Source organism: Colossoma macropomum, unplaced genomic scaffold (genome assembly GCF_904425465.1).
Source record: "Colossoma macropomum unplaced genomic scaffold, Colossoma_macropomum, whole genome shotgun sequence".
NCBI classification, from domain to species: Eukaryota; Metazoa; Chordata; class Actinopteri; order Characiformes; family Serrasalmidae; genus Colossoma; species Colossoma macropomum.
The window spans coordinates 6,477,859-6,502,750 of NW_023494808.1; the positions used below are offsets into that span (position 1 = coordinate 6,477,859).

Below are 24,892 nucleotides of genomic sequence, written 5' to 3' on the forward strand. Positions count from 1 at the left end.
CAGCAGATCTGGAAATCTGAAAACTCGTCCAGTGACTGTTCCTCATTTCTCACACTGAAGACAGAAGAGGAAACGAGGAAGATCTCAGTTAATGTGAGGAAGAGCGCAGAACCACACTAGAACAGAGACTTTACAGAAGAACAACCGATAAAACAAACATCAGGACCACTATGGTGAGTGAGTTAGCAGCCAGCTAACGCTGGATTAGCCAGCCAACATGGGATCCCCTAAATACCAGGGGGTGTTTTGCACACTGGCTTTAATCCTAATGGTTCTAATGGTCTTTTTTCGGCAGGTTTTTGTGTGGGTCTTCCACACAAACAGACAGTAGATCTGGCTGATTGGTGGTCCAGACTGATGAAATGAAGCGCCATCCTTCCCTACTTCTCTCTTCCTGAACGGACTGGACTGAATAAATGCTCTCAAGCCCTCGTCAACAGCCATTTGGGTCCACATCTGGAGAACTGGCGAGGTTTATGCAGTTTTCATGTGTCCATGTACTTTAATGCTGCTCAGTTAAAAGTTTTATATAACTCTAAATACAATACAGCAAATGGAGAGAAAGAGGAAAAACAAACAAACAAACAAATAAACAAATGAAAACTGTGAACATAAACGATAATACAAACCAACAGAGAGAAATATCATAAAGACAGGTAATAAGATAGATAGATAGACACACAGATAAAGAGATAGAGAGATAGACACAGATAGACAAACAGACAAACATAGATAGACAGAGATAGACAGAGATAGACAGATAGATAGATAGATAGATAGATAGATAAACAGACCAAGATAGATAGATAGACAGACAGAGGGGTAGACAGACAGATACACAGACTGCTCTGTTAAAAGTGTCATATAACCGTAAATAAAATACAGCAAAGGGAGAGAAAGAGGAAAAAACAAACAAATGAAAACTGAACAGAGAGAAACACCATAAAAAAAGAAAATAAGATAGATAGACAGACAGATAGATAGACAGATAGACAAACAGACAAACATAGATAGACAGAGATAGATAGATAGATAGATAGATAGATAGATAGATAGATACTGTAAGAAGACAATTGCACATAAACTTACATTTATTAGGCAGAAATAGAAACAGAGATAAATGAACCTATGAGAGAGGAGGTAAGTATATTTAAGTATATATAAGTATATCTATTGTATATTTACATGTCATATAAGACAGATCTGTTGTGTCTATATGAGAGCAGGTGTTGCACTAGTTACGACACAGTGAGTATAAACATAACCAGGAAAATCAGCAGTGTTTACAGCGTGAAGTGCGCAGTGACAGTCATTACAGTAGCATCAGAGACTCTATTACGGTGTTATAAAACAGACTATTCACACAAAACCGCCAAAACTAGAACACAGGTTTCAGCTTTTCATCGCTCTCTTACTGCGAGAGGTGAACCGATTCAAATAGCGCTCCTCATCTCTGAGTTCACTAAAACAGTCCGCGTTTGGTTGTCACTCCATGACGCGGTCAACGTCACGAATCTAATTGGCTGCGCTCCATGTCAATCAAAGTACGTGTGACGCGTTCGGCTTCTGACAGGTCTCGTTAAGCACTGACGCCACTTCCTGTACTGTGGGCTGAGCTAAGCGTTTCAAAAATCACTGCATTTTAATATATTTCACTAGAAAATTCCAGTAATAATCACACATGATTTTTTTTGCATTTTACTGCAAAGTTAAAATAAAAAAATATGAAATATTTCATTATTAAATACAATATAATTGATACAGTAGAAGAACCCTTTTTGGTGCTATGTAGAACCATTTTCAAAAAAGCTTCCATATACAACACATTCTCCATCAATCTCAAGAACATTTTCACCATGCAAAGAACACTTTGATCATGCAAAGTGTTCAAGGTTCTATATAGAACCATCTTGTTTACTAAAGAACCCTTCCCTTGAAGAACCATCTTTAAGAGTTTATTCCAATGCAGCGCACTCTTAAAAGATGGTTCTTCAAGGGATCTTTAGTTTCTAATCAGAACCATGAGCTCTGCGTGCTTAAATGGTTCTTTGCATGGTGAAAATGGCTCTACGTAGCACCAAAGGGTTCTGTCGTAACAATACAAGAACACTTTTTGGTGCCACATGGAACCATTTTCAAAAAGGTTCCATTATGAACGATGTACAACACGTTCTCCATCAATCTGGAGAACGACTTCACCATGCAAAGAACCTTTTAAGCAGGCAAATTGTTCCATTGCCTTTACTAAAGAGGCCTTGACAAACCATGAGTTCCATGCAGAACCATCTCGTGCTTAAATTGTTCTGTGCATTGTGAAATTGTTCTTCAAGATTGATCCAGAATGTATAGAACCTTTCAAAATATGGTTCTATGTAGCAACAAAAGGTTCTGCTATTGCTACAAGCTTGACATTGTAACAATAGAAGAACCCCCTTTAGTGTTATATAGTAACATACAGAACTCAGGGTTCTAAATAGAACTTGAAGAACCATCTTTTTAAGTGTGTAGTCAGTAGTGAAACAAGCCTGACAGATTCCCATAATACTGGTAAATCACAGTAAATCCAGACAGTGCTTTATAAGCTCTAACAGCACCTGTGCGGCTCCGCTGAATTGTCCCCTCTGCTCTTCCGTAGAACATTAAACTTAGCCCTGAAGAAACAGGTCGACCGGTTTGTCCAGCCTCCTCGCGCGTATGTGGGGCAGCTGTGGGAGTTCACTCGGCCTGTTAGTGTCCAGTTTCAGTTTCAGAGGGTTTGGGTTGGTGTTTTTGACCTGCAGGTCCTGAATGTCCACCTTCAGCCTTTAAAGAGCTCAAACCAGCCGCCAGACGCAGCTTCAGGCATGTCCTGCACCAAGGCGGTGAGCACTGACCTCTCCATGGTGGACATCTCCTGCCTGGAGGGTCTCCGGACTGAACTGGCGCAGCTGAGGACGCTGGTGGCGACGTTAGAGGCGAAGTTGAAGCAGAAGGAGCAGGGCGAGGTCAGCTCCACTTTCCCAACTGTCCCGTTCCACCTTAAGCGGTGCAGAAGTTATTCGCCAGCTTATGGTTCGAATTGCCCCGTTCCACCTTAAGTGGTGCAGTAATTATTCGCCAGCTTGTTGTTCGAATCGTCCCGTTCCACCTTAAGTGGCAGTAGTTATTCGCCAGCTTCTTGTTCGAACTGTCCCGTTCTACCTTAAATAGTGGAGCCTGGGGCGACAGAATGTAACTGCTGGACCATTTAAGGTGGAACGGGACAATTAGAACAAGGAGCTGAGTTCAGCTTCGTTCCATTAACCGAACAGTCCAGCATTTTCCTCAAAAGCGCATTTTTCCAGGTTTTGAGGTGTTTTTAAAATGTAAGGTGTGATTTTTGTGAACACGACACGAATAATGACCTCCTGTGGACCAAAATAGCCAAACCGCTAAATACAGCGACGCAATACTCTCATTAAAGTCACACGAGACCGCGGCTGCGTCCTAAACCGCACTGTATTTTATAAATATAGCGCGTCAGAACTCTAGACCACCAGTACAGAGTGCGGGATGTGTAGTAGTTTGTGGTTTGGGACGCAGCTCATTCAGTTCACTTCAACCGCAAACAGGAAGTACATGTATAACCTTGAAGCCATTAGAAGTGTCTGCTGGTTCCTGATGGTGTCCAGTAGTCACTATTAGTGGTTTGTGTTTTCCTGATGGGCTGATATCAGAGTGTAGATCACAGACCAATAGAACCATTAGGATTACAATCTGATGGTTTTGCTTTCTAATGGGAACTGGCTTGATGTTTACCATTAAAGACCACTAACTTCCTGTTGGACTACTGAAAAAGACCATTATAACCATTAGGAATAAAACTAGTTTGTGCTTTCTAATGGGAATTGGCTAAATGGTTACCATTAGAGACCACTACCTATAGGACACCTTTAGATCGCATTAGGAAACCATCAAATGCATCAGAACACCAGTTAAACCATTAGAGTCCTTTACACTGTGATATTATCCCATCAGGAAAACACAGAATACCATTAGTGACTATTGGACACCATCAGGAACCCACAGAAACCTTTAATGGTCCTATATAGAACCTTTGCCTGCTTAAAGGTTCTTTGCATCATGAAAGGGTTCTTAGGAATGTGCTTTTTGAAAAGAGTTCTAAAACACAGAATACAATTAGTGACTATTGGACACCAGCAGGAACCCACAGAAACCTTTAATGGTTCTGTATAGAACCTTTGCATGCTTAAAGGTTCTTTGCATCATGAAAGGGTTCTTAAGAATGTGCTTTTTGAAAAGGGTTCTATATAGCACCAAAGAGGTTTCTTCGATTGTTTGATATCAAGCTTGCAACAGTACAAGAACCCTGGTACCATATAGAACCTTTTTGAAAATGGTTCTATAGAGGCATTACAACACAACCTCCAACAATCTGAAGAACAGTTTCACCAGGCTAAGAAGCCTTTAAGCATACAAACATCTTTACTGCCTTTACTGAAGAACAGTTTTTTGTTATTCTTCTTCTGCAGGTCTTCAATTGTTATGATATCAAGCTTTACACAATAGAGGAACCATTTTTGGTGCTTTATAGACCCCTTTTCAAAAAGGTTCTATATAGACCCATCATCAGCACATTCTCCATCAGTCTGAAGAACACTTTCACGATGCAAAGTACCCTTTAATCATGCAAAGGGTTCTTTGACTGTTCATGGTTCTGTATAGAACCCTTTTCTTTACTAATGAACCCCTGAAGAGCCATGTTTTTGTGTGTACAGTTGTGGATGCTAAATGTACCTTTCTTTGCTTGTAGTGTTAGAAATAAATACCCATCAGTTACATTGATTTCCTATTTGCTTCCAGTACATCTGTGAAATTTATGACATTAATGCTTTGTGTTTTTGTCTGTTATAGCTTGAATATGAGGATCTGAAGCGTGAAGTCAATGATGTAGGGCAACAAACGCTGGACGTGGCCAGCTTTTTAGCTGATCTTAAAAATGAACAGTTTTCAAAAGAAATAGCCAGTACTGGACACCGTGGTGAAGACCAGTCCACCCCGCAGGATCTGGAGGATGCGCTCAACGTGACTCCCGTTCGTGCAAATGGACAGACCACCGCAGAGACCCAGGAAGCTGTGGGTGAAGATGAAAACCAGCGAGCACTTCAGGAGCTGGAGGAAGGACCTCCACAGTGTAAACATGAGCCAAACCCTGTGCAGATGTCCTACACTGTGTTCAGCGGTGGAGACCAGCAGACGCTGTTACAGATGTGTTCAGTGAAGCTGGTGGACTGTGGGAAGATGGTCAGCCTGGACAGTCATGATGAAGACACGCTGACCTCAGGTACCTGCACTGTGTTTGAATTCCAAAGATCTTGATTTTTGTACTGCTGCTTTTATTTTATTTTGCCACTTATAACACAGGCTGTGCAAAGATTTTCGCCAATCCGATTGAATTCACTCCGACTTTAAATAAAGACTGAGGTGTTTATGTCACACTTTGCTCAACAATCTAATGTTTACATGCACACTACAAGTAATCAGATACAAAGTTACGCACATGCAGAGTACCAATTAGTGTAGATTGGGGTCGGCAGCATGCGGCTCTTTTACTGTCCTGTTGCAGCTCCGCAGCAGAATTAGATTTGTAGGTAAAACTAAAATAATCCTCCTTTTCAGTAAAATAAAGCTCTGCTGATCGTTCAACACAGTTTAACAATAAATGTTTATAAACGCTGGGGCTAATCTAACGGCAAACAGAAAGATTTACACAAACATCGATAATTTGGAGACGAATGGATTTACTTGCATTTATAATCATTCCAGCTGGTTTCCTGATACGTTTAATCTGTAACAAGAAACTGTCAAACACTTTAAAGTCGTGAGGCTGAAGTTGCGCTTCTCGTTCACCAGCTTCTTGCTCGAATTGTCCCGTTCCACCTTAAATGGTGCAGCAGTTACATTCTGGCGGCTCAGGTACCATTTAAGGTGGAACCGGAAAAGAAGCTGGTGAATGAGAAGCGACTTCGAAGAGACTTTAGCGTCTCCTAAAAATCAAACGTTGAGAGACGTTTTACAAGACACTGTTCTACTTTTCCTGCCGGAGATGCGAGAAAAGCAGCTATAGCTGAGCTAAAGCTTAAAGCAGAGCAAAGTAAGTCTGTGTTTTCATTTATATTTTTTATCCTGTTCAAGTATATCAGCACATGCTGAGACATATTTACAGCCAAAATGGTAAAATGGACATAAAATGTTGTAGCTACCAAAGTGGTTTGATTTTTGTTGAGAGGACAAAAAAGGCTTTTCTAAACATTTGGATTGTTAGTTTTCAGCTGGTATGCTCGTGTTTTAAATTGCTTTAAAATGATGGCAAATTCAGGAAAACGTACTTCACGTTTACATACTAAAGAAGTGGCGAGAGGAAGACGTCACATCCTGCAACATTCTTAGGCCTCTGTCTATTCTGCTAACTATGTTTAAGCATTTTAAAGTTTGATGCATAAACTTCGTCTTCTCTGCAGATCAGTTTCTGTGTTGAACTTTATAAACTTCCATTATGATGCAGGCACACATGCACAGAACATACTTAAACTTTCGGATTGGGAATGTAATCAGATACAGGTGTTTACAAGACTATTATTCTTCTGTTTTTATTTACAGGATTACCCACCCAGTTCAATCAGATAGAAGCCTCAGTTGGACAAGTATACACATGGACATATTCTATTCCAACTCAGCTATTAGTCGGATTATTAACGGATTATTTGGCTGTATGTAAACGAGCTGCCTGACCCACAGGCACTGACAATGGGTGGAAGTTCTAGAGTTGTGCGCCATCTTCATGCCTCTCATGGCCACTGTTCTCAATCTCTAACTTGTAACAACAAATGAACCCTTTTGGATACTAGATATAACCCTTTATAAACAGATTCTATAGAGAACCGTCTATAGCACATTCATGCACATTTTCCATCAATCTGAAGAACGCTTTCATGATGCAAAGAACTGTTTAATAATGCAGAGGGTTCTTTGAATATTCATGGTTCTGTATAGAACCATTTACTTTACTAAGGAGCCCTTGAAGAACCATCTTTTTAAAGAGTGTACTATACAATTCGAAGAAATTGAACCAAATATAGACCTCAGGACTAAAATAGCATTACTTCTATTTCAGACAAATATGTCAAGGTACTGATTATTTTAGCCACATACAGCATGTAGTATTTCGTAAAATTTATGAAAATCTAAAATTTATACTCTTCAATGAGGATTGGTGGTAATAATAAAAGGACCTCAGGCACCGATGACAGCCATGAGAAAAGGTTGGTTGGGCAGCTGGTACACATGGCTAGTGATTTATTTAATGGAAAAACATTTTCTTAAACACTTAAAGTAATATTTTAACAATATTGCTTATTTACATAAACAGGTGAGCAGCGCCAGTTGTCATCCTGCAGTGGGAGCAGTCAGCAATCTGGAGAAATGATTCGGAAGAAAAAGATTAGGCGAAAACCAATGCATCAGAAGCCTCCCTGGACATCCAGATGCTTAAGCAAACTTGCAAGACGCAACAGACGAAGAAGACCTTACTCCTGCTCACAGTGTGGAAAGACTTTATCTACTTTATCAAGCCTTAAAATACACATGAGAGTGCACACAGGCGAGAGGCCTTTCAAGTGCTCTTACTGTGGTAAGACTTTCATTCAGTCGGGATACCTGACAATCCATCAGAGGATACATACCGGAGAGAAGCCTTACCAGTGCACTCAGTGTGATAAGGCCTTCCGCGACTCGGGGCACCTCACGACTCATTTGAGAGCTCATGCTGGAATAAAACCTTACCAGTGCTCCGAGTGTGATAAGGCTTTTCCAAATTCCTCTTCATTTAAAGTCCATCAGAGAGTACATACTGGACAGAAGCCCTACCAGTGTCCCATTTGTGAGAAACAGTTCTCGTGCTCATCAAGCCTTAGAAGCCATCAGGCATTACATGCAAAGCAACGGCCTCACCAGTGCTCTCAGTGTAGCAAGTCCTTCACTAATTCAGCAAAACTCAAAGTCCACCAGAGGACTCATACTGGAGAGAAACCGTACCAGTGCTCTCAGTGCGGTAAGACTTTTAGTCAATCAGGAAGTCTTACGACCCATCAGAAGTTACATGCTTCAGAGAGGCCTTACCAGTGCTCCCAGTGTGATAAAGCGTTCACACGCTCGGTGTACCTTAAAAACCACCAGCGAAAACATACCGGAGAGAAGCCTTACGAGTGCACCATGTGTGGAAAAAGGTTTGCACACTCATCAATACTGAAAATACACAAGAGAACACACACTGGAGAAAAACCTTACCAGTGCTTGACCTGTGGAAAGCAGTTCTCCAGCTCAGCATCGTTAATAGGGCATCGAATTGTTCACACTGGAGAAAAGCAACACCAGTGCTCCACTTGTGGAAAAAAGTTTGCGTACCCTTCGTTGCTTGAAAAGCACCAAAGGGTCCATACGAAAGAAAAGCCCTTTCACTGCTCCCAGTGTGACAAGACGTTTGCTCAGTCTTCAGCCCTTAGAGCCCATCAGAGGGTACACACCGGAGAAAAGCCGTACCAGTGCTCTGTCTGCGGGGTGAAGTTTTCAAATTCATCTATACTAGCAAGGCATCAGAGCGTCCACACTGGAGAGAAGCCTTATGAGTGCTCTACTTGCGGAAAACAATTCCCGAGGTATTCTAATCTTAGACTCCATCAGCGGACACACACAAATGAAAAGCCTTACCAGTGCTCTCAGTGTGAGAAGACCTTCGCTCACTCATACAGCCTCAAAATCCATCAGAGAATACATACAGGAGAAAAACCTTACCATTGCACTGAGTGTGGCAAGACTTTTACACAGCTGTCGCACCTTCGGAGCCATCAGAAAGTACATACGCCAAGGATGTAACAATGCACTGTCTGTGAAAGAGTGACACTGTTTTTCTGTAATTTTAGTCTTGCAGGCCCAGACGTGACGAGGGTACATGTCTGGGGACAGTTTGTTAAAGGTTTGGTGCTGGAATGCAGTAAAATCTGTCGCTAGCAAGGGTGCGCCCCCTCTAAAACCCATCTCGATTTCCTCTAGCTAGTGAAAAGCTATTGTTAGCTAATGTTCATTCTTCAAAATGAATGTTTTTGTAGTTCTAGAATGGGATGAAAGGCATAATTGAAGTATAGCTGAATCAGCTCAGGTTTGTGGACATTGTGGGGGTGATGATGCTTTGATGACTTCTTTTGTTTACACAGGGCCCATGTCCTGCATGCTTCCTGCATTTTATTTTCAATTTATGATGTTTGTACAGTTTTATGTATCAAGAAGAGCCACGGTGACCATTTTCCCAACTTTTCCATCTATAAGGGCTTAACTGCTGTAGGTGGATGTATGTAAATGAGGTATTTTGTGACCTCACAGAAGATTTTATATGGGTTTTGTTTATATATGGACTGTTTGGGACAGAGAGTGAACGGTACGTTTTGAAAATGTTTTTTGCACTACATCAAGCTTTTATTTCAGATATGTTTTAAGATATTTTAACATAGGAATTTATTTTTGTAAGCAGATTTTGGACTAAGACATCCGTTCAGGCTTCAGTCCAACCTTTCTTGTGTTGGGTAACATTTTTCTTGCTTCTGGAGATGACCACTGATGGGTAGGACAGAAATGTTTTGGCTTTAATTTTGGTCAGCGTGGACAGTTAAATCGTGGCTATGGCTGGGTATCTTTTTCAATATCGATACAATACTGATAGCTTGACTCTGATAAGATTCCTGAACAGCACTTTTTTGATAGATATTTTATTACAAACAAATTGTGGGTGTGGCTAAATGAGAAATGAATGGGGTGCTGGAAGCAGGTATACTGATGGACCTAAATGGACTTAAAACTTTAAAAAGCTGATGTTGACAGCAAATGGACTATATAGATACCCAATCAGCAGTCTGCTTTTCGATTACAGATGCTGATAAGGCTGATGTCTTAGGTATTGGAATTTTATACTCAATGATGTGAACATTTTCTGATAATTTGCATTATTGAATACTTCAGCCTGTACCATGGAGGTATGAAATTTCGATACCCTGCCCTAATTGTGGTACATGGACCAGCATGTTTAAGTGAAGAAGTTTTGAATCTGTTCAAAGTTTGAATGTTCTTAGATTTTATTACAGGGTAAGAGGGTCTTCTTTTTGAATGTCGAGGACTTAAACTGGAAAAGTTCACTTTTTACATGTTCTTTGTTTATTGCTCTGTTTTCTGATTGTGTCTTTTTAAGTTGGAATGTAAAAAAAAGTGTCAAAGTTTCAAACGGCACTACGAAATGCAGTTATAGTTTTGATACAGTCAAATTAAGGCATGTGAAACATGGGAGAATTTTAAATATTTGTTTCTTTCACCACTTTTTACAAATGTTTGAGTGAGTGGTGAGTGTTGGACCACAAACCAAAGGAGAATAACAGCATCAGTTCCTCATACACTGGTTAGACCAGTGTTCTCCGACCCTGGTCCGGGATGTCTGCCCGCTCTGCACTGTGCTTCCTGAGCTGCAATAAACACATTAGAGCTGGGAAGACATGAAAACAATGCAGGTGGGGTCTCCAGGAATGGAGCTGGAATGCAAAACATTAGGCAAGACCATCAGCAAATTTGACCTTACTCAAGATAGAAAATTATTTTGCACATGCGGTGAAAGTTATGAAAACACTAGTGGAAGCTTTTTCTGTCTTAGTTTGGTTTATTTGGTGTCTTGACCACATCTCATCAGCACTTGTTATGGAATACTGTGAATGTTTTTTGCTACTCTACTTGTAGTTAGAATTGAAATTAAATTCAGTTTGTTGTGAATTGCTGTGTTGCTTTAATCTCTGATCTTCAGTAGATGGCAGTCTTGCCATTTGGGCTATAATGGGAGGAGCTTGTGAGATTGGACATCCCTGATTCACACCTGAGAAGCTGTGAACAACTAAAGCAGATCTCATTTTAGAGAGTGTTAAGCAAAAGGAGGAAGAACTCCTGTCATCAGAGAGTAAGAGACAATTCATTTTTGTCCTTTACTTGATTTCAGGTCAGATATTCTGCTTTGTCCCATAATATAAAGTAGCAAAACTGCTGAAATCGCAGCTACATACAGGCAGAGTGTAAGTACTAGTTGTTTCCCGACACTGCAGGTCAAGCCGTTTGCTATGATGTTACTGGCTGCTTAGGTTTAATGTATGATGGAAGGCTTTCTGTGCATGATGACAAAACACAATACATCTTCATTGTGTATTTAAGAGAGCTGGAATCAGAACATGCCATCAAATACTGGTATGGAGTGTTGGTCTCATGGTATGAGACTGACTTAAAATGAAGAAAAGTGAAATTATTGAGAATTCATTTGAATTGCTTTGTTATTCCATTGCGTGCTGTGATTTTTCCAATGTATTTTGGCTTCATTCTGTTAAATTTCTACAGAAATCCCTAAATTTCTGCATAAATTGGTGGTTAAGATGTAAACAGAGTGATTCAGAGTGGTTTTGTGTAAAATGGTTGATTGTAGAGACTCAGATTTCTTTACTGTTTACACTGTAATCCTGTGAAAACCTTGAAGAAAAACTAAAATGAAAAATGCTATAAAGGTTTTAGATGCACTGACTTATATGTTTTAGATGAACTTACAGCTCGATTCTTTTATGGTTTTTCTCACTTTCTTACGTGTGTGATTGTTTTCTTTCAAATCAAAATAAATTTCATGCCTGTAGATGAATATTGTGACTGCGATCAAATGAAGAGCAAAGTGAAGCCATGGTTCTGCTCGGAGAACTGCCTTTTATTAAACTTAGCAGGTAGGAAGGCACAGAACATATAGCTAACCTGTGGGGGAGGTCACCACTAACCACACACTTCACGCTACTGGTGACACCATCCCCTCTCACACACACACACTCCCAACGCAGAATAATATATTTAACATATTACACACTAACCGACATCAGCATAAACAACATAAACATTACCTCTTTTAACTGGGGCGTGTGCCCCCCTGCATGCTGGCTCCTGGTTGGCTGCATGCTGCGTGGCAAGTGTCCTCAAACTTTTGACTTATCTCTCTTTCTCACCACCCTTATGTAACCCCACACTCTTAAAAAATATGCTTCTTCAAGGGTTCTTTAGTAAAGAAAATGGTTCTATATAGAACAATGAAGACTCAAAGAACCATTTGCATTATTAAAGGGTTCTTTGCATCTTGAAAGGTGTTTTCAGATTGATGGAGAATGTGCTGTAGATGGTTCTGTATAGAACCTAATTGAAAAGGGTTCTATATAGCACCAAAAATGGTTCATCTATTGTTACAGACCTGATATTGTTACAAAAGCAGAACACTTTTTCGTGCTATATAGAATCCTTTTCAAAAACGTTCTATATAGAACCAGCTACAGCGCCCTTTAACGATGCAAAGGTTCTTTGACTGTTCATGATTTTGTATAGAACCATTGTCTTTTACTATTGTCTGTTACTAAAGAACTCTTGATAAACCATCTTTTTTAAGAGTGTACAATTCGACTAGCACACATAAAAGAGAGGTTCCTGTTCTCTTCTCTTCCAGAACAAGCCAACCTAAATAAATGCACACATAAGAGGAATTCCATCAGGCCAAATGAATGGATGTCAGAGGGAGCATTTTCTCTGTGTGGTGACCCCATTGAAGGATCCCTGAAACTGCTGATCAGAGAAGAGAATGCTGAGGATGGAGGAACATACAGGTGAGGAGTTCAGGTGTCCTTCAGCTACGCTGAAGTAAAGGTGGACGTTAAAACAGGTAAATATTGTATCAGGACAGTTTTGAGTGACAACGGGTCACGAACAAAAGGTTTGTCACACTCATACATCCCAAACATGGTTCTTTGGGAGAACCCAAAATGGTTCTTCTGTCATCTAATCAATGTAATCAGTTATTAATTTGTTACTGAGCTCTGCTAAACCCTGAGTGGACTGATGAATTACAGTCAGGTCCATAAATATTCATATGTCAACAAACATTGTTATTTTAGCTGTCTACCAGGGCATACTGGAGTTAAAATTAAACAATGAATGTACTGAATACACTGTCCTGAAGATAATTGGTAACATATTCTGGTTTAATGGTGAGGAACAGTGTGAATAAGTAAAAGTTACAAGAGCAGAGATTTTCCCATGTGGCATGTCAAGATTCAAAATATTCTTAATACGTAACTTTTTTACATGCTATAATCGAGTATGTTACTGAATACATTTAGGGACAGTGAATTCAGTATTCAGCCATCACTGAATACTTTTTCTAAGTATTGTGCCCAACTCTGGTTATTCATTATTACTCTTATTTTATATAAGTGCCTCTTGTGATGGTACATGAAGGAAACTTTGCAGTCATTCCACTTTTTCTGGATTTTTCCCCCAATTTAGTCGTCTCCAATCCCACTCACTAGTCTGGACTCCCCCAATCACATGCTACTACCAGCGCTAGGAGGGTGAAGGCTAGTACAGGCTTCCTCTGAGACCTGCGAAGCCACTGCATCTTTTCAAACTGCTGTTAATGCAACATCATTGGACAGCTGAACACATTTGGAGGAAACCGTCAACCACTAGATCTGTTACGTCAGCTAACAGACGCTTGCGGTGACTATTAAAGCATTGAGTGATGGGGGAGAAGGGGGGCCATCCTACCCACCCAGAGAGTGAGGCCAATTGTGCTCTCTTGGGCTCCCCGCCACGGATGGCTGTAGCATCACCAGGGACTGAATCTCCTGATAATAGAGCCAACACTTAGACTCAGCACTGAGCCACTCGGAAGCCAGAGTCCTACAACTGTTTAAACAAGCCAGTATTAGGGTTTCAGTGTTTTTCACATTAGAAAAGTACAGTACCTCATAGTTGTCACTGCGTTTTAGGTCTGCAGATATCACACATTATGTGTGAAGGACAGGATGTTTGCTTTCACACTAGCTGAAAACCACAGAGGCAGAATGTCACTACTGTGCAGAAGTTAGTGTGGTCATCCACTAAGGGACAACAGTTTACAACTATTTTACTTACCAGAGGTGGAATATCGTGGAAAATTGAATTTTCCTACTTTTGTAGTGGATTCAGCTACTTTTATTCATAAACTGAGCAGAATTCTTAAGACAAAGTTAACTCTTTCAACTTACAAGAGGAATGTAAGCAATCACAATGTGCCAGGATGTCTGGTCAAAATCTGACCAACCAAGTTTCTGGCCCCAGGAATTCTCTAAGGACTCTCTCATGTCTCACCTTTCTTTCCTCTGGGCAGCACTGTGCAAGAGAGGAGGACCAGACCTCAGAGCCATCTCTCTTCTCAACCAACCCAGTATGTCTGGGGCCTCATTCTCCAATATCTTCCTAAGTTTGTTCTTAAATGTGTTGTTGGGAATGGTCCTAAGCAAAAATCTACATCAAATTCATGACATGTTCTTAAAGCGCAGAACTGTTCTCACCTTTGTGCTCTTGTGTGTGTGTGTAGATTCTGTTCTTACCTAAGAACAAATCCCAAATAACAAAACACTGGTGAATCTCAGAATCTGAGTGAAAACTGTATAAGTGGGTTTTACATTTCTTTTTAAGAATGGTTGGTTAGTTGGTGGTTGGTTTAAGTTTTATGACTTTTTGAAATTCCCTTCTGAGATTCTTCTACCTCTTCTCCCTTTTTTGAAACCTTGAGTTTGATGTAGAATGTAAACACTGTTAAAGTTTCAAAATATGCACATATGTCCATTTTGAATTCACTACTCTTGTGCCTACAGCAGTTTAACTCTGCCCACTCATTTCACATTACAAAGTGTGTTTCAGCCCAGACTGCTTTTTGACTAAGGCACAATACAGGACAGCCAATCGGAACAGAGCTCATTTACATACTTTAGTCTTAAAAACACAGCAACAAAAACAGCCTGATAACTCTAAGGGATAAAGAGAGGTTGGAAAATGGTCATGTAAACGTGAATTATGACTGTTGATACATAAAACCACACAAATGTTACAAGTGGACTTCAGAGAAAAAAATAAAATAAGAATACACTGATCAGGCATATCTGCCCGATGACAGCTGGGATAGGCTCCAGCACCCCACCGTGACCCAGAAGGATAAGCGGTTTAGATGATGTATGTATGTATGTATGATTAGGCATAACATTATGACCACCTCCTGGTGTGTGACACAGCAACTAATTGGTAGTACTAGTCCTCAAATAAACACTAATGAACATAGCTGTGGACATGTGTGAATCTGGATGCCCTAAAGTGCCCATGTCCTGCATTTCCCTTTTCTATCCACACCCATAATTAATGGTTACTTGATCAATTTCCAACCTCTCTTTATGCGTTAGAATTAAACACTGTTTTTGTTACTGAGCCTTTAAGACCGATATGTAAATGAGCTAGGTTCTGATTGGCTACTCCATATCGTGCTGCATTCAAAAAGCAGTCCGTGCTGAAACACTCCTTATAAATTCAGTGTGAATGGGTGGGGCCAAACGCATGTAAGCAGATATATGTAAATGATTTTTTTCAAAGCATTACAGAACTAGGCAATGAACTCATTTGGAAATGTGATATATGGTTTATGTATGCACAGGTATCATACCATGGGGCAGTCGTGGGCTGGAGGTTTGGGAACCAGCCTTGCGACCAGAAGGTCGCTGGTTCGATAGCCTGAGCCAACAGGACGTGACTGAGGTGCCCTTGAGCAAGGCACCTAACCCCCAACTTCACCCCGGGCGCTGTAGATAGGGCTGCCACCACTCTGGGCAAGTGTGCTCACTGCCCCCTAGTGTGTGTCTTCACTAGTGTGTATGTGGTGATTCACAGCACAGATTTGTTAGATTGCGGAGGTGAAATTTCCCCATTGAGGGACCAATAAGGGTCACTTAATCTTAATAAAGGGTCAGGCATGCATATATATATATGGCCATATGTGACAAATAAAGGTGGTTAGGCGGGTATATGGGACAAATAAAGGTGGTTAGGCGGGTATATGGGAAATCCAATGCATGTTAATATAAATAGTACATTTTTAAACTTGTTAACATGTTATATCAAACTCTTTTATTCCAAAAGTATTCCAAAGAGTAAAAAGTATGTTTTATTCTCTTAGAAATGTAATTGAATAAAAGACCAAGTATTCAATCACAATAATTGAGTATAAATCCTCCAAAACAATGCTCATGTACAGTAAAACGGTTTAATAATACAGTACAATTAATTAGGTATTTTGTGGGCTTACTTGTTTAATCTGGTGAGCTGTACATGTTTTTCTCACTCTCAGGTACCTCAGACAGCATATTATAAGGACATCATAGACACCAGACATCATCCTGACTTCACTGGACTTACAACTAGCAATGCAGCATGCATCATCCCTTCTGATCAAGATAATGCTGTGTCGGGGCAAATTGATAATCAGGAACCCACTTATACTGCTGTAATTTTCCTGAGAAGAAAACATTCTCCCAATAATGCTGCAGGTATCTACAATAAGGCAGAATCCACTACTGACTATCCCTCTGTCAAACATCATGGAAAATGGGACTATCTTTTAACTTTTAATAGCTAACACCAAAGCAGTATGTAAATGTTTATTTTTCACATGTGAATATGAGCAGTGCAAAATGTAGTAAAAATATTTAAGCACAAGTATCAGATCACTTAAAATCCATCAGCTTGTATGATCACAGTGGTCTTTTGAAAATATGAAGATAACTATATTTGGATTTTTATGGCAATACAGTACATGCAAGAACAAAGGCCCTAGAAGTTTCTGCAAAAATAGTGAATGAAAGAAATAAGAATAAGAGAGAGAGAGAGAGAGAGAGAGAGAGAGAGAGAGACCGAGAGAAAAAATGGAAGAAAAGAAAACTAGAAAAGTGCATTTCCTGAGGAAAATGTAGAGTGATTGCGCAGTTAATGCTTGCTAGGTGGATGCTAGATTCTTGCAAAGCAGTTACTATGGTATCCCAGGTGGTTGCTAGGGTGTTGGTAGGTGGTTGATATGGTATCCCAGGTGATTGATAGGGATGTTGCCTAGGTTCTTGCTATGGTGTTGCTAGGTGGATGCTAGGTTCTTGCTAGGCAGTTGCTATGGTATCCCAGGTGGTTGCTAGGGTGTTGGTAGGTGGTTGATATGATGTCCCAGATGATTGTTAGGGTGCTGGTAGGTGGTTGGTGTGACATCCCAGATGATTGATAGAGTTTTGCTGTGCTGTTATTATGGTATTCCAGGTTGAAGAGAGAGGAGAGTGCAGTATAAGCACTTTTTAACAAGCCTAATCAGCTCCAAGGTGGGAGATCTGGCAAAAAAAATCATACTAAATACGATACTTCAATAAGTTTTCATGATACACTCACAATATTTATATTGTCTGACATCTGGAAACAAAGACAATAGTGACAAATTTAAAGTTACTATCAAAAACTTCGAATACAATTTTTACAAATGTTTTATGTACTGTGTTGCACTGTATCTAATTACAGCAGGCGTAGACAGGCTTTCCTTTATAATCAAACATGCAGTAGAGTACTGACGAAATCCATCCATACTTAGAAAAATCAATATTGTCAATCAAACATTTTGTGACATAATTTATCATGATAACAATAAATACTGTCATATTGTAAAGTAGTTTTAAAATCATCAGCTGTGACAGTTGAAATTTAAATCCTCTCATCTAAATCAATGAGAATTTTTTTTTTCATTTTGAAACATTTAAAAAAACATTTTAAAACATTTTGAAAGTATAAAAGTTACAAAAAATGAAATAGGTCTTGCTGAAAGTTTCTCCATGTTTGAACACAGTCTGCATGTTAAGCATTTAAAGCTGTTCATTTTGTCAGAAAAAGGAAAGAAAAAGAATAATAGAGACAATAATACAGGGCTCACCTTGTAATCACTGTAATTAATCTATCTGGCATAAAATTACAATGAGCCGAATTCCACACAGAAGCCAGGATACAGAGGCTTCTTAAAGGTAGTTTGGAACGTGTGTAGGTGGGACAGTGTTTGAGCATCAGGAGAGACGCTGTAGAAAGACAGAATACCAGCCGGCCAGTCCAGAAACACTCCTATTCTGCCTGACCGTGAGACAGATGCATGTATGTCTGTGTACAGTGAATTGTGACGGGCATGGTAGCCAGTTGGACTGTAGCCGAGACTCCAAGACACTTCATTCAGTCCAAGCTGAGCCGAAGCCTCATGGAAAGAAATGTCATCTTCTTTCCTTAGTATTTGATGGTAGGTTACGCCTATTTCAGGGCTTGAATCTTTTAACTCGACCTCCCAATAACAGCGATCGGACAGACCCTCCACACACAGCACTTGTGGAAATACTTCAAACCTCTCTGGGTGATCTGGATAATCTTGGTTCTCGTCCACATGTGTCACCTTCATGTTGGCCTCAGACAGACAGAGTTGTTTGTGTGCTGTGTTTGGATCCAATGTGAGCCTACAGGCATCTGCAAGAGAGAAATGGGTTTATTGCCCTCTAATATTTGACACTGAGACATAGACAGAGAGAGGGAGAAAGTGAGAGGGAGCACAGAAGAACTTACATTTTTTGACCCCTGCTTTGATAAAGTGTTCATCTTTTGGTTTCATTCTGAAATTAAGAACGATAAACCATATTAAAAGCATGGACTGATTTTTTTTGTCTCTTTTTAGTAAGGAAAGATACTACACCCGGTTAATGTACAGTTAACTCAAACACACCACTAACCTAAGTAAAAGTTTATAGTGTGGATCCTCCACTCTAGCAAAAAGCAGCTTCTCTCCTGACTCTCCAGGATGATTATAGCTCAGATCTAGCTCTCTCAGGTGAGAGGGGTTAGAATTCAGAGCTGAGGCTAGAAAAGAACATCCTTCCTCTGTGATCATACAACCAGATAATCTGCAAGAAAAAAAAAATTATCTAAACAAGAATGAATGAACACAGGACTAATTTGTCATCATTCTTTACTTGCAGTTTTATGTTTTTTAAATGTTGTCTTTTAAAACTGTATGATATAGTAAATTCTTCTTAAAGGTAACTAGGTTGAGTTTATTTCATCTTTCTAAACAGCACAGATGCAGAGAGAAGGAAAAAAGAGCAGAGCAAACACAATATGAGGACTCTTTTCCAAATAAATATGGTGTTATGGTATAAAGGATTCAATGCCATTTTACCTTTTCTCACAAATGGATCTCAAAACCACACATAGATATTTTTAATGCATAGTTTATGGTGTCCCTGTTGTCCAGTTAATGAAAATGGAAGAATATACAAATGTAGAAACACAACTTCTAAAAGTTCTGCTATTCAGGTCATGTACTCAAAGTAAACCATGCTATTCCTAATGGCTCAATTCCTATATAGAGACATGTTTATTTCAATCAAAATTGTAAACATTTTTTGTCAATACATTTGTCCAACCTGAGAATTTTTGAGAGCTTAGAGTGAAAAGGCAAAATTGAATTAGCACTGAATGAGTAAAGTTTAAGCAAAACTCATCACTGACCTCAGTATCTCCAGTCTACACTTTGGATCCTCCAATCCGGCAGAGAGCAGTTTTATTCCTGCATTCTGCAAGTCGTTGTCACTCAGGTCCAGCTGTTTTAGATGTGACTCAGCACTAGTGTTGAGAAATGAGGAGAGGAACTCGCAGCTCTTCTCAGTGAGGTTACACCAGCCCAACCTAGATTGGAAACACTGCAAAACTCAGTTATAGAAATCTCTAAGGGACGTTTTAGAAATCTGAAAGGACATTATGAAAACATAAATGAAGACACAATGTGATAAGTAGTTTTTCCTAACACAGTTCTGCTAACATTGATTTTTACTAAATCAATAATATAACATTGTACAGGACAACAGATGAGTTAAAATGACAATATGGCTGGGGCTTCTGAGTGGTGGAAATGTCTAAGCATTGGCCTGATAGTCAGGATATTGTGACTTAATTCTCTGGCAACGCCATTACCATCTGTGCCTGGGGGCCCAAAATAACCTAACTGGACTTTCTGGGTGGGTAGGATGGTCCTCCTTCTCCTCACATTACTCACTGTGATGCTAGTCAAAACTGGCATCTGTTAGCATGTGACTCAAAGTGACCACGTTTTAATGCTTAAAAAAACAACCACTTCACTTAGCACATGGTCATTTCCCCACTCACTGCCATATCATCAAGTTTGGTCATGGACAATATAGCTAACATTACTTTGCCACCTAAAACACCTGGTGAACAAGTAAGCTAGCTTGCAAATTACTAAGTGTTAGGGTAACATTATTAATGTTACATATGTTCCCAAGGTTGGCAGGTTTGCGTTAACTCACAATGTTAAGTTAATTCACAATTTCAACTTTCCACATCCACCCAGCCTGTTTACCTTTGCAAAGGTGTTAAAAGCACTGTCCTGCCTTGTGGAACTAGCCAGATGGATATTTGATCTGTCTGGTTCCAGATATTTTGCTTTAATTATATATGGGCCAGCCAAATGTTCCTCCAGTGATACACAAACTTATGAATACTTGCCTTAGAATTTGTAGTTTACAGTATGAATTCCCTAGTCCGAGAAGGGGTTGACTCACTCCTGAATCTTGCAGGTCATTGTTTCTGAGGTCCAGTTCTTTCAGACAGGATGAAATTGAGCTGATGGCAGAGACCAGTTCTGCACAGCTGTTACAGGCAAAATTACATCTGGCTAACCTGAAAATGCAATTACAGTCAGTGAAAATTTCAACTATATGACTTGATTGAGTTTAATTTAATAAATACAACAGTGACCTCAGTATCTCCAGGTTACAGTATGAGCTCTTGATTCCATTGGAAAGCAGCTTTGCTGCCTTTTCAAGTCTGTAGTTATCACTGAGGTCCAGCTCTCTCAGGGGGCAGTTTTCTGACTGCAGAGCTGCAGATACACATTCACAGCAACTCTCAGTAAGTTCACAGCCAGCAAGCCTGTAATGACAGTGTGCAAAGTCACAACTAATGATTGATGATTAAAATGTAAAATATGATACTTTAAGTAAAAAATGTATTATTATTAATGTGTGTCAATGTCAGTGTATGACAGAAGTCCACAAGATGTTTCATCAAGGCTTCAATTTTCAGTTTTTGCTGTTGAGGACAGCATTGGAATAAACCAGATTGCTTGTTTGGGAGCCATGGACCCCACATATCTCCGTATTGAAGCACAGTATTACACAATAAAATATGAAATACTACAGAATATTTTTACATTTGAAATAAACAATCAACACTGCTAAAGCTTTCGTTGGAAAGCAATGTTGTCACCATGCCAATGTTTGCGTGACTGTATGCCACCATTGGCTGTTTACTGCTAGAAAACAAGGAATTGTTTTTTTCATCGCCAACATGTACACATATATGAACTTTGAACTGAAGTGGTATTGCACGCTAAAACTCACAAAGCTTTTCTGCAGCATCTCACAGCTGGGATCAGTCTCCTGCAAGCTACATTTGATGTGTTATATTTCTTTGGATTGAGTTCATCCAGCACTTCTTCAGACATCAAGAGCATGTATGCCAGAGCTGAGCAGTTGGATAAGGAGAGACTTTTGCCTGGAAATGCCTCTGCACTCAGATGTTTCTTGATCTGGTTGTATAGGGAGCTGTCTTTTAGTTCAACCAAGCAGAAGAAGTGATTGATGGATTTCTCAGGTGACAGATCTGGACCATTGTTCTGCATTTGCCGGATGTGCTGTGTTACTTTACTGATGCTCTTTTTGGTGTTCTCTGTGTGTGGCAACAGGCCTGCCAGAAGTTTCTGATTGGACTCATGTGAGATGCCCAGCAGAAAACACAGAAAAAGATCTAAATGCCCTTTCTCACTCTCTATGCTTTTGTCAATTGCCTTCTTCAGCAAGAGATCTAACTGAATGTTAGCAGGAGGTTGATCATCAAAAAAAAACTGCAAATCATTCATGCTCTTGTTCAGGTAAGAGTAGAACACATGAAGAGCAGCAAGGAACTCTTGAAGACTCAAATGTATAAAGCAGTAAACCTTTTTCTCGTGAAGTACAGACTCCTGTTTGAAGATCTCAGCGCACATTCCAGTATATTCAGAGTCTTCAGTGACGTCAATACCTCACTCCCACAGGGCACTTTCGTAAAACATAATGTTTTCCTTTTTCAGCTGTTCAAATGCCAGCTTGGCTAACTTCAGGATCAGTCCTTTGTTTGATCCCATAAGTTTCTGGTTCTTCATGTTCATCTGTATAAGCAGAAAGTGGGTGTACATTTCTGTTAGTGTGCTGGGAATGTCCTCTCCGGGATTTTGGGCCAGCATTTTCTGAAGCACAGTAGCCGTGATCCAGCAGAAGACCGGAATATGGCACATGATGTAGAGGCTTCGAGAGACCTTAATGTGGGAAATGACTTTTGAGGCTTTAGTTTCATCTGGTATTCTCTTTGTGAAGTACTCTACCTTCTGCTTATCAGTGAACCCTCGTACTTCTGTGAACATGCTCACATGCTCTGAAGGGATTTGGTGGGCTGCTGCTGGTCGGGAGGTTATCCAGATCAAGGAGGTTCGAAGCAAATTTCCTTTGATGAGGTTAGTTAACAACAAATCCACAGATGCTTTCTTATGAATATTTGTCACCATCCTGCTGCTGAAATCCAATGGAAGTCGACTTTCATCAAGCCCGTCAAAAATGAATGCAATCTTGAGATTTTCATACGTTTTGGTTTCTTTTACTTCTTCCAGTTCAGGGTGGAATTCCAGCAACAATTCATGAAGACTGAACTCTGAATCTTTTATCAAGTTAATCTCTCAGAATGGAAGCAGGAACATGCAGTCTATGTGCTGGTTGGCCTCTCCCTCTGCCCAATCAAGAATGAACTTATGAACGGATACTGTTTTTACAATGCCAGCAATGCCTTTGGTCAACACAGTTTTATTGTGGTCCTCATTTTTCCGTGCTAAACTGAAAATCTGATTGCAGCTGATTGCTATCTCCTGAGATTTGTGAACCCTGAAAGCTTTGTCTTTCATAATTTTTAGAATCTCATGTTCATTATTGACTTTAAGTTCTCCTTCTGTGATGAAGAGCTGTGTGTAAACCTTCTTTTATTCATTTTATTTTTTGCATCCTTCTTTCCCTCAAAAATACATTCAGTTTTCCTCTTCATGCTGGCTTTGTGAGTCTCCAGAACTTTCTGCAGGATTGATTCATCTGTTTGGCACAAAGAAAAGCAATGTAATGGGTAAACAAATAATAAACTGAGTGTATTTAATTTATTAAACATCAAAAAAAAACATACTAAATTCAAGTCTGTAGGTAACAAAATGGAAGCCTGCAAACTGTCTAGACAGTCCTCACCCCAAACAACTTAACAGCAAAACTGGCCCCTTTTTAAAGAAAAGATATAGAAAAGAGTTGTGTCCGTGTACTCAGCATTAAGTCAAGCTCGTTCAGTGTTAGTGTTGGACTCGGCCAAGCTTGTGCCTTGTCTCCACTCCTGTTTGTGATATTCATGGTGTCGAGGTGTAGCCGAGGTCAGGAGGGAATTATGTGTGAAGGCTGGAGGGAGGCATCTCTGCTATTTGTGGATGATGTTGTGCTTTTGGCTGGATCGCATGGATGCCTCCAGCACTCACTGGAGTGGTTTGCAACTGTGTGAAGCGGTTGGTATGCGGATCAGCAACTCCAACTCCGAATCCATATTCCTAGCCAGAAAAAGGATGGAATGCCCTCTCCAGGTAAGGGGAAGGGACCTGCCCCAGGTGGAGGAGTTTAAGTATCTCGGGGTGTTGTTCACGAGTGATGGGAAGAGGGATCATGAGATCAGCCACAGGCTGGGACAAGCAGCAGCAGTAATGGGGTCACTGTATCAGACTGTAGTTGGGAAGAGGGAGCTGAACCATACAGCAAAACTCTCTGTTTACTGGTCAGTCTACATCCTGACCCTCACCTACGGTCATGAGCTGTGGGTAATGACTGAAAGAATGAGATTGCAAATACAAGCGGCAGAAATAAGCTTTTTTTCGCAGAGTGGCAGGCTACACTTTACTTGACTGGGTGGGGAGCTCGGTCATCCGGGAGGAGCTCAGAGTAGAGCCGCTACTTCTCTGCATTAAGAGGAGCCAGTTGAGGTGGTTTGGGCATCTAAATAGGATGCCCCCTGGATGCCTCCCGGTGGGGGTCTACCAGACACGGCCTACTGGGACGAGACCCTGGGGTCTTTGTAGGACCCAAGTGGCTTGGAGTGCCTTGGAATGAGCTGGGATTCTCTGCTCTCCCAACTGCTACCATGACCCTATCTGGACTAAGCGGTTAAAGATGATGATGATGATGATGATAAATAGAAAATAGAAATGTCACAATACCAATTTATCTTTTCTGCTATCTACTAAGTTTTTAAATTAGCTAATTAAAGCACTTCACTGAAGAGCCTCTCTTTATCCAATCTCTTTACTACCCCACAGGATGAACTACACAGCTACTCAGGATAGATTTTTTAGAGAACTGGATCACAGTTATTCTTTTCTTCCCCTTCGATATCTTATCCAGCATTTTGTACTGATATCAGCTTGATCCAGGTACCTCATATTGGATCAAGACCATCTCAGTTGTTTTAGCAAACGCATATGGGTAAGATCTATCGGAGACAAAGACAATGCATTTTAGGCAAAATTTTAAGTTCACAATTAGAATCAGTATGGTAATCATGATTGTGGTACCTGAGTGTATCTTTGCTGCTTCTGCTCCTAATGACAGTGACAAGAATGAAGAAAGATGAAATAAAATCAGGCATAAAATGCACAAACAAAATGCTATGGATTACTGTCTGACATTTGTATCCTGAACTACTGTATGAAGCGACTGAGTGTTTCAAATCTCCACTGAACAAAGTATGAAGCATACTGATGCCT

General features: G+C 40.2%; 1 protein-coding gene and 1 pseudogene across 3 annotated transcripts; one reads left to right on the top strand and one right to left on the bottom strand.

Moving 5' to 3' along the window:
* Nucleotides 1-2,236: 2,236 nt before the first annotated feature.
* LOC118798043 (zinc finger protein 883-like) lies at nt 2,237-12,662 on the top strand. Of its 3 annotated transcripts, none has more exons than XR_005005972.1 (4): nt 2,237-2,984; nt 4,894-5,323; nt 6,640-7,301; nt 7,409-7,576. XR_005005972.1 is itself a non-coding variant. In XM_036557359.1 (3 exons), the coding sequence occupies exons 1-3, from the start codon at nt 2,844-2,846 to the stop codon at nt 8,908-8,910; spliced, it is 2,073 nt and encodes a 690-aa protein (XP_036413252.1). In that variant the 5' UTR covers nt 2,238-2,843; the 3' UTR covers nt 8,911-11,029. The 3 variants fall into 3 exon arrangements, 1 of the variants encoding a protein (XP_036413252.1); XR_005005971.1 differs by lacking the exon at nt 6,640-7,301 and adding an exon at nt 12,584-12,662 and having other exon boundaries at nt 2,238-2,984; nt 7,409-11,023; XM_036557359.1 differs by lacking the exon at nt 6,640-7,301 and having other exon boundaries at nt 2,238-2,984; nt 7,409-11,029.
* Nucleotides 12,663-17,746: 5,084 nt separating this feature from the next.
* Nucleotides 17,747-23,408, bottom strand: LOC118798046 (annotated as a pseudogene).
* Between the last annotated feature and the right edge of the window lie 1,484 nt (nt 23,409-24,892).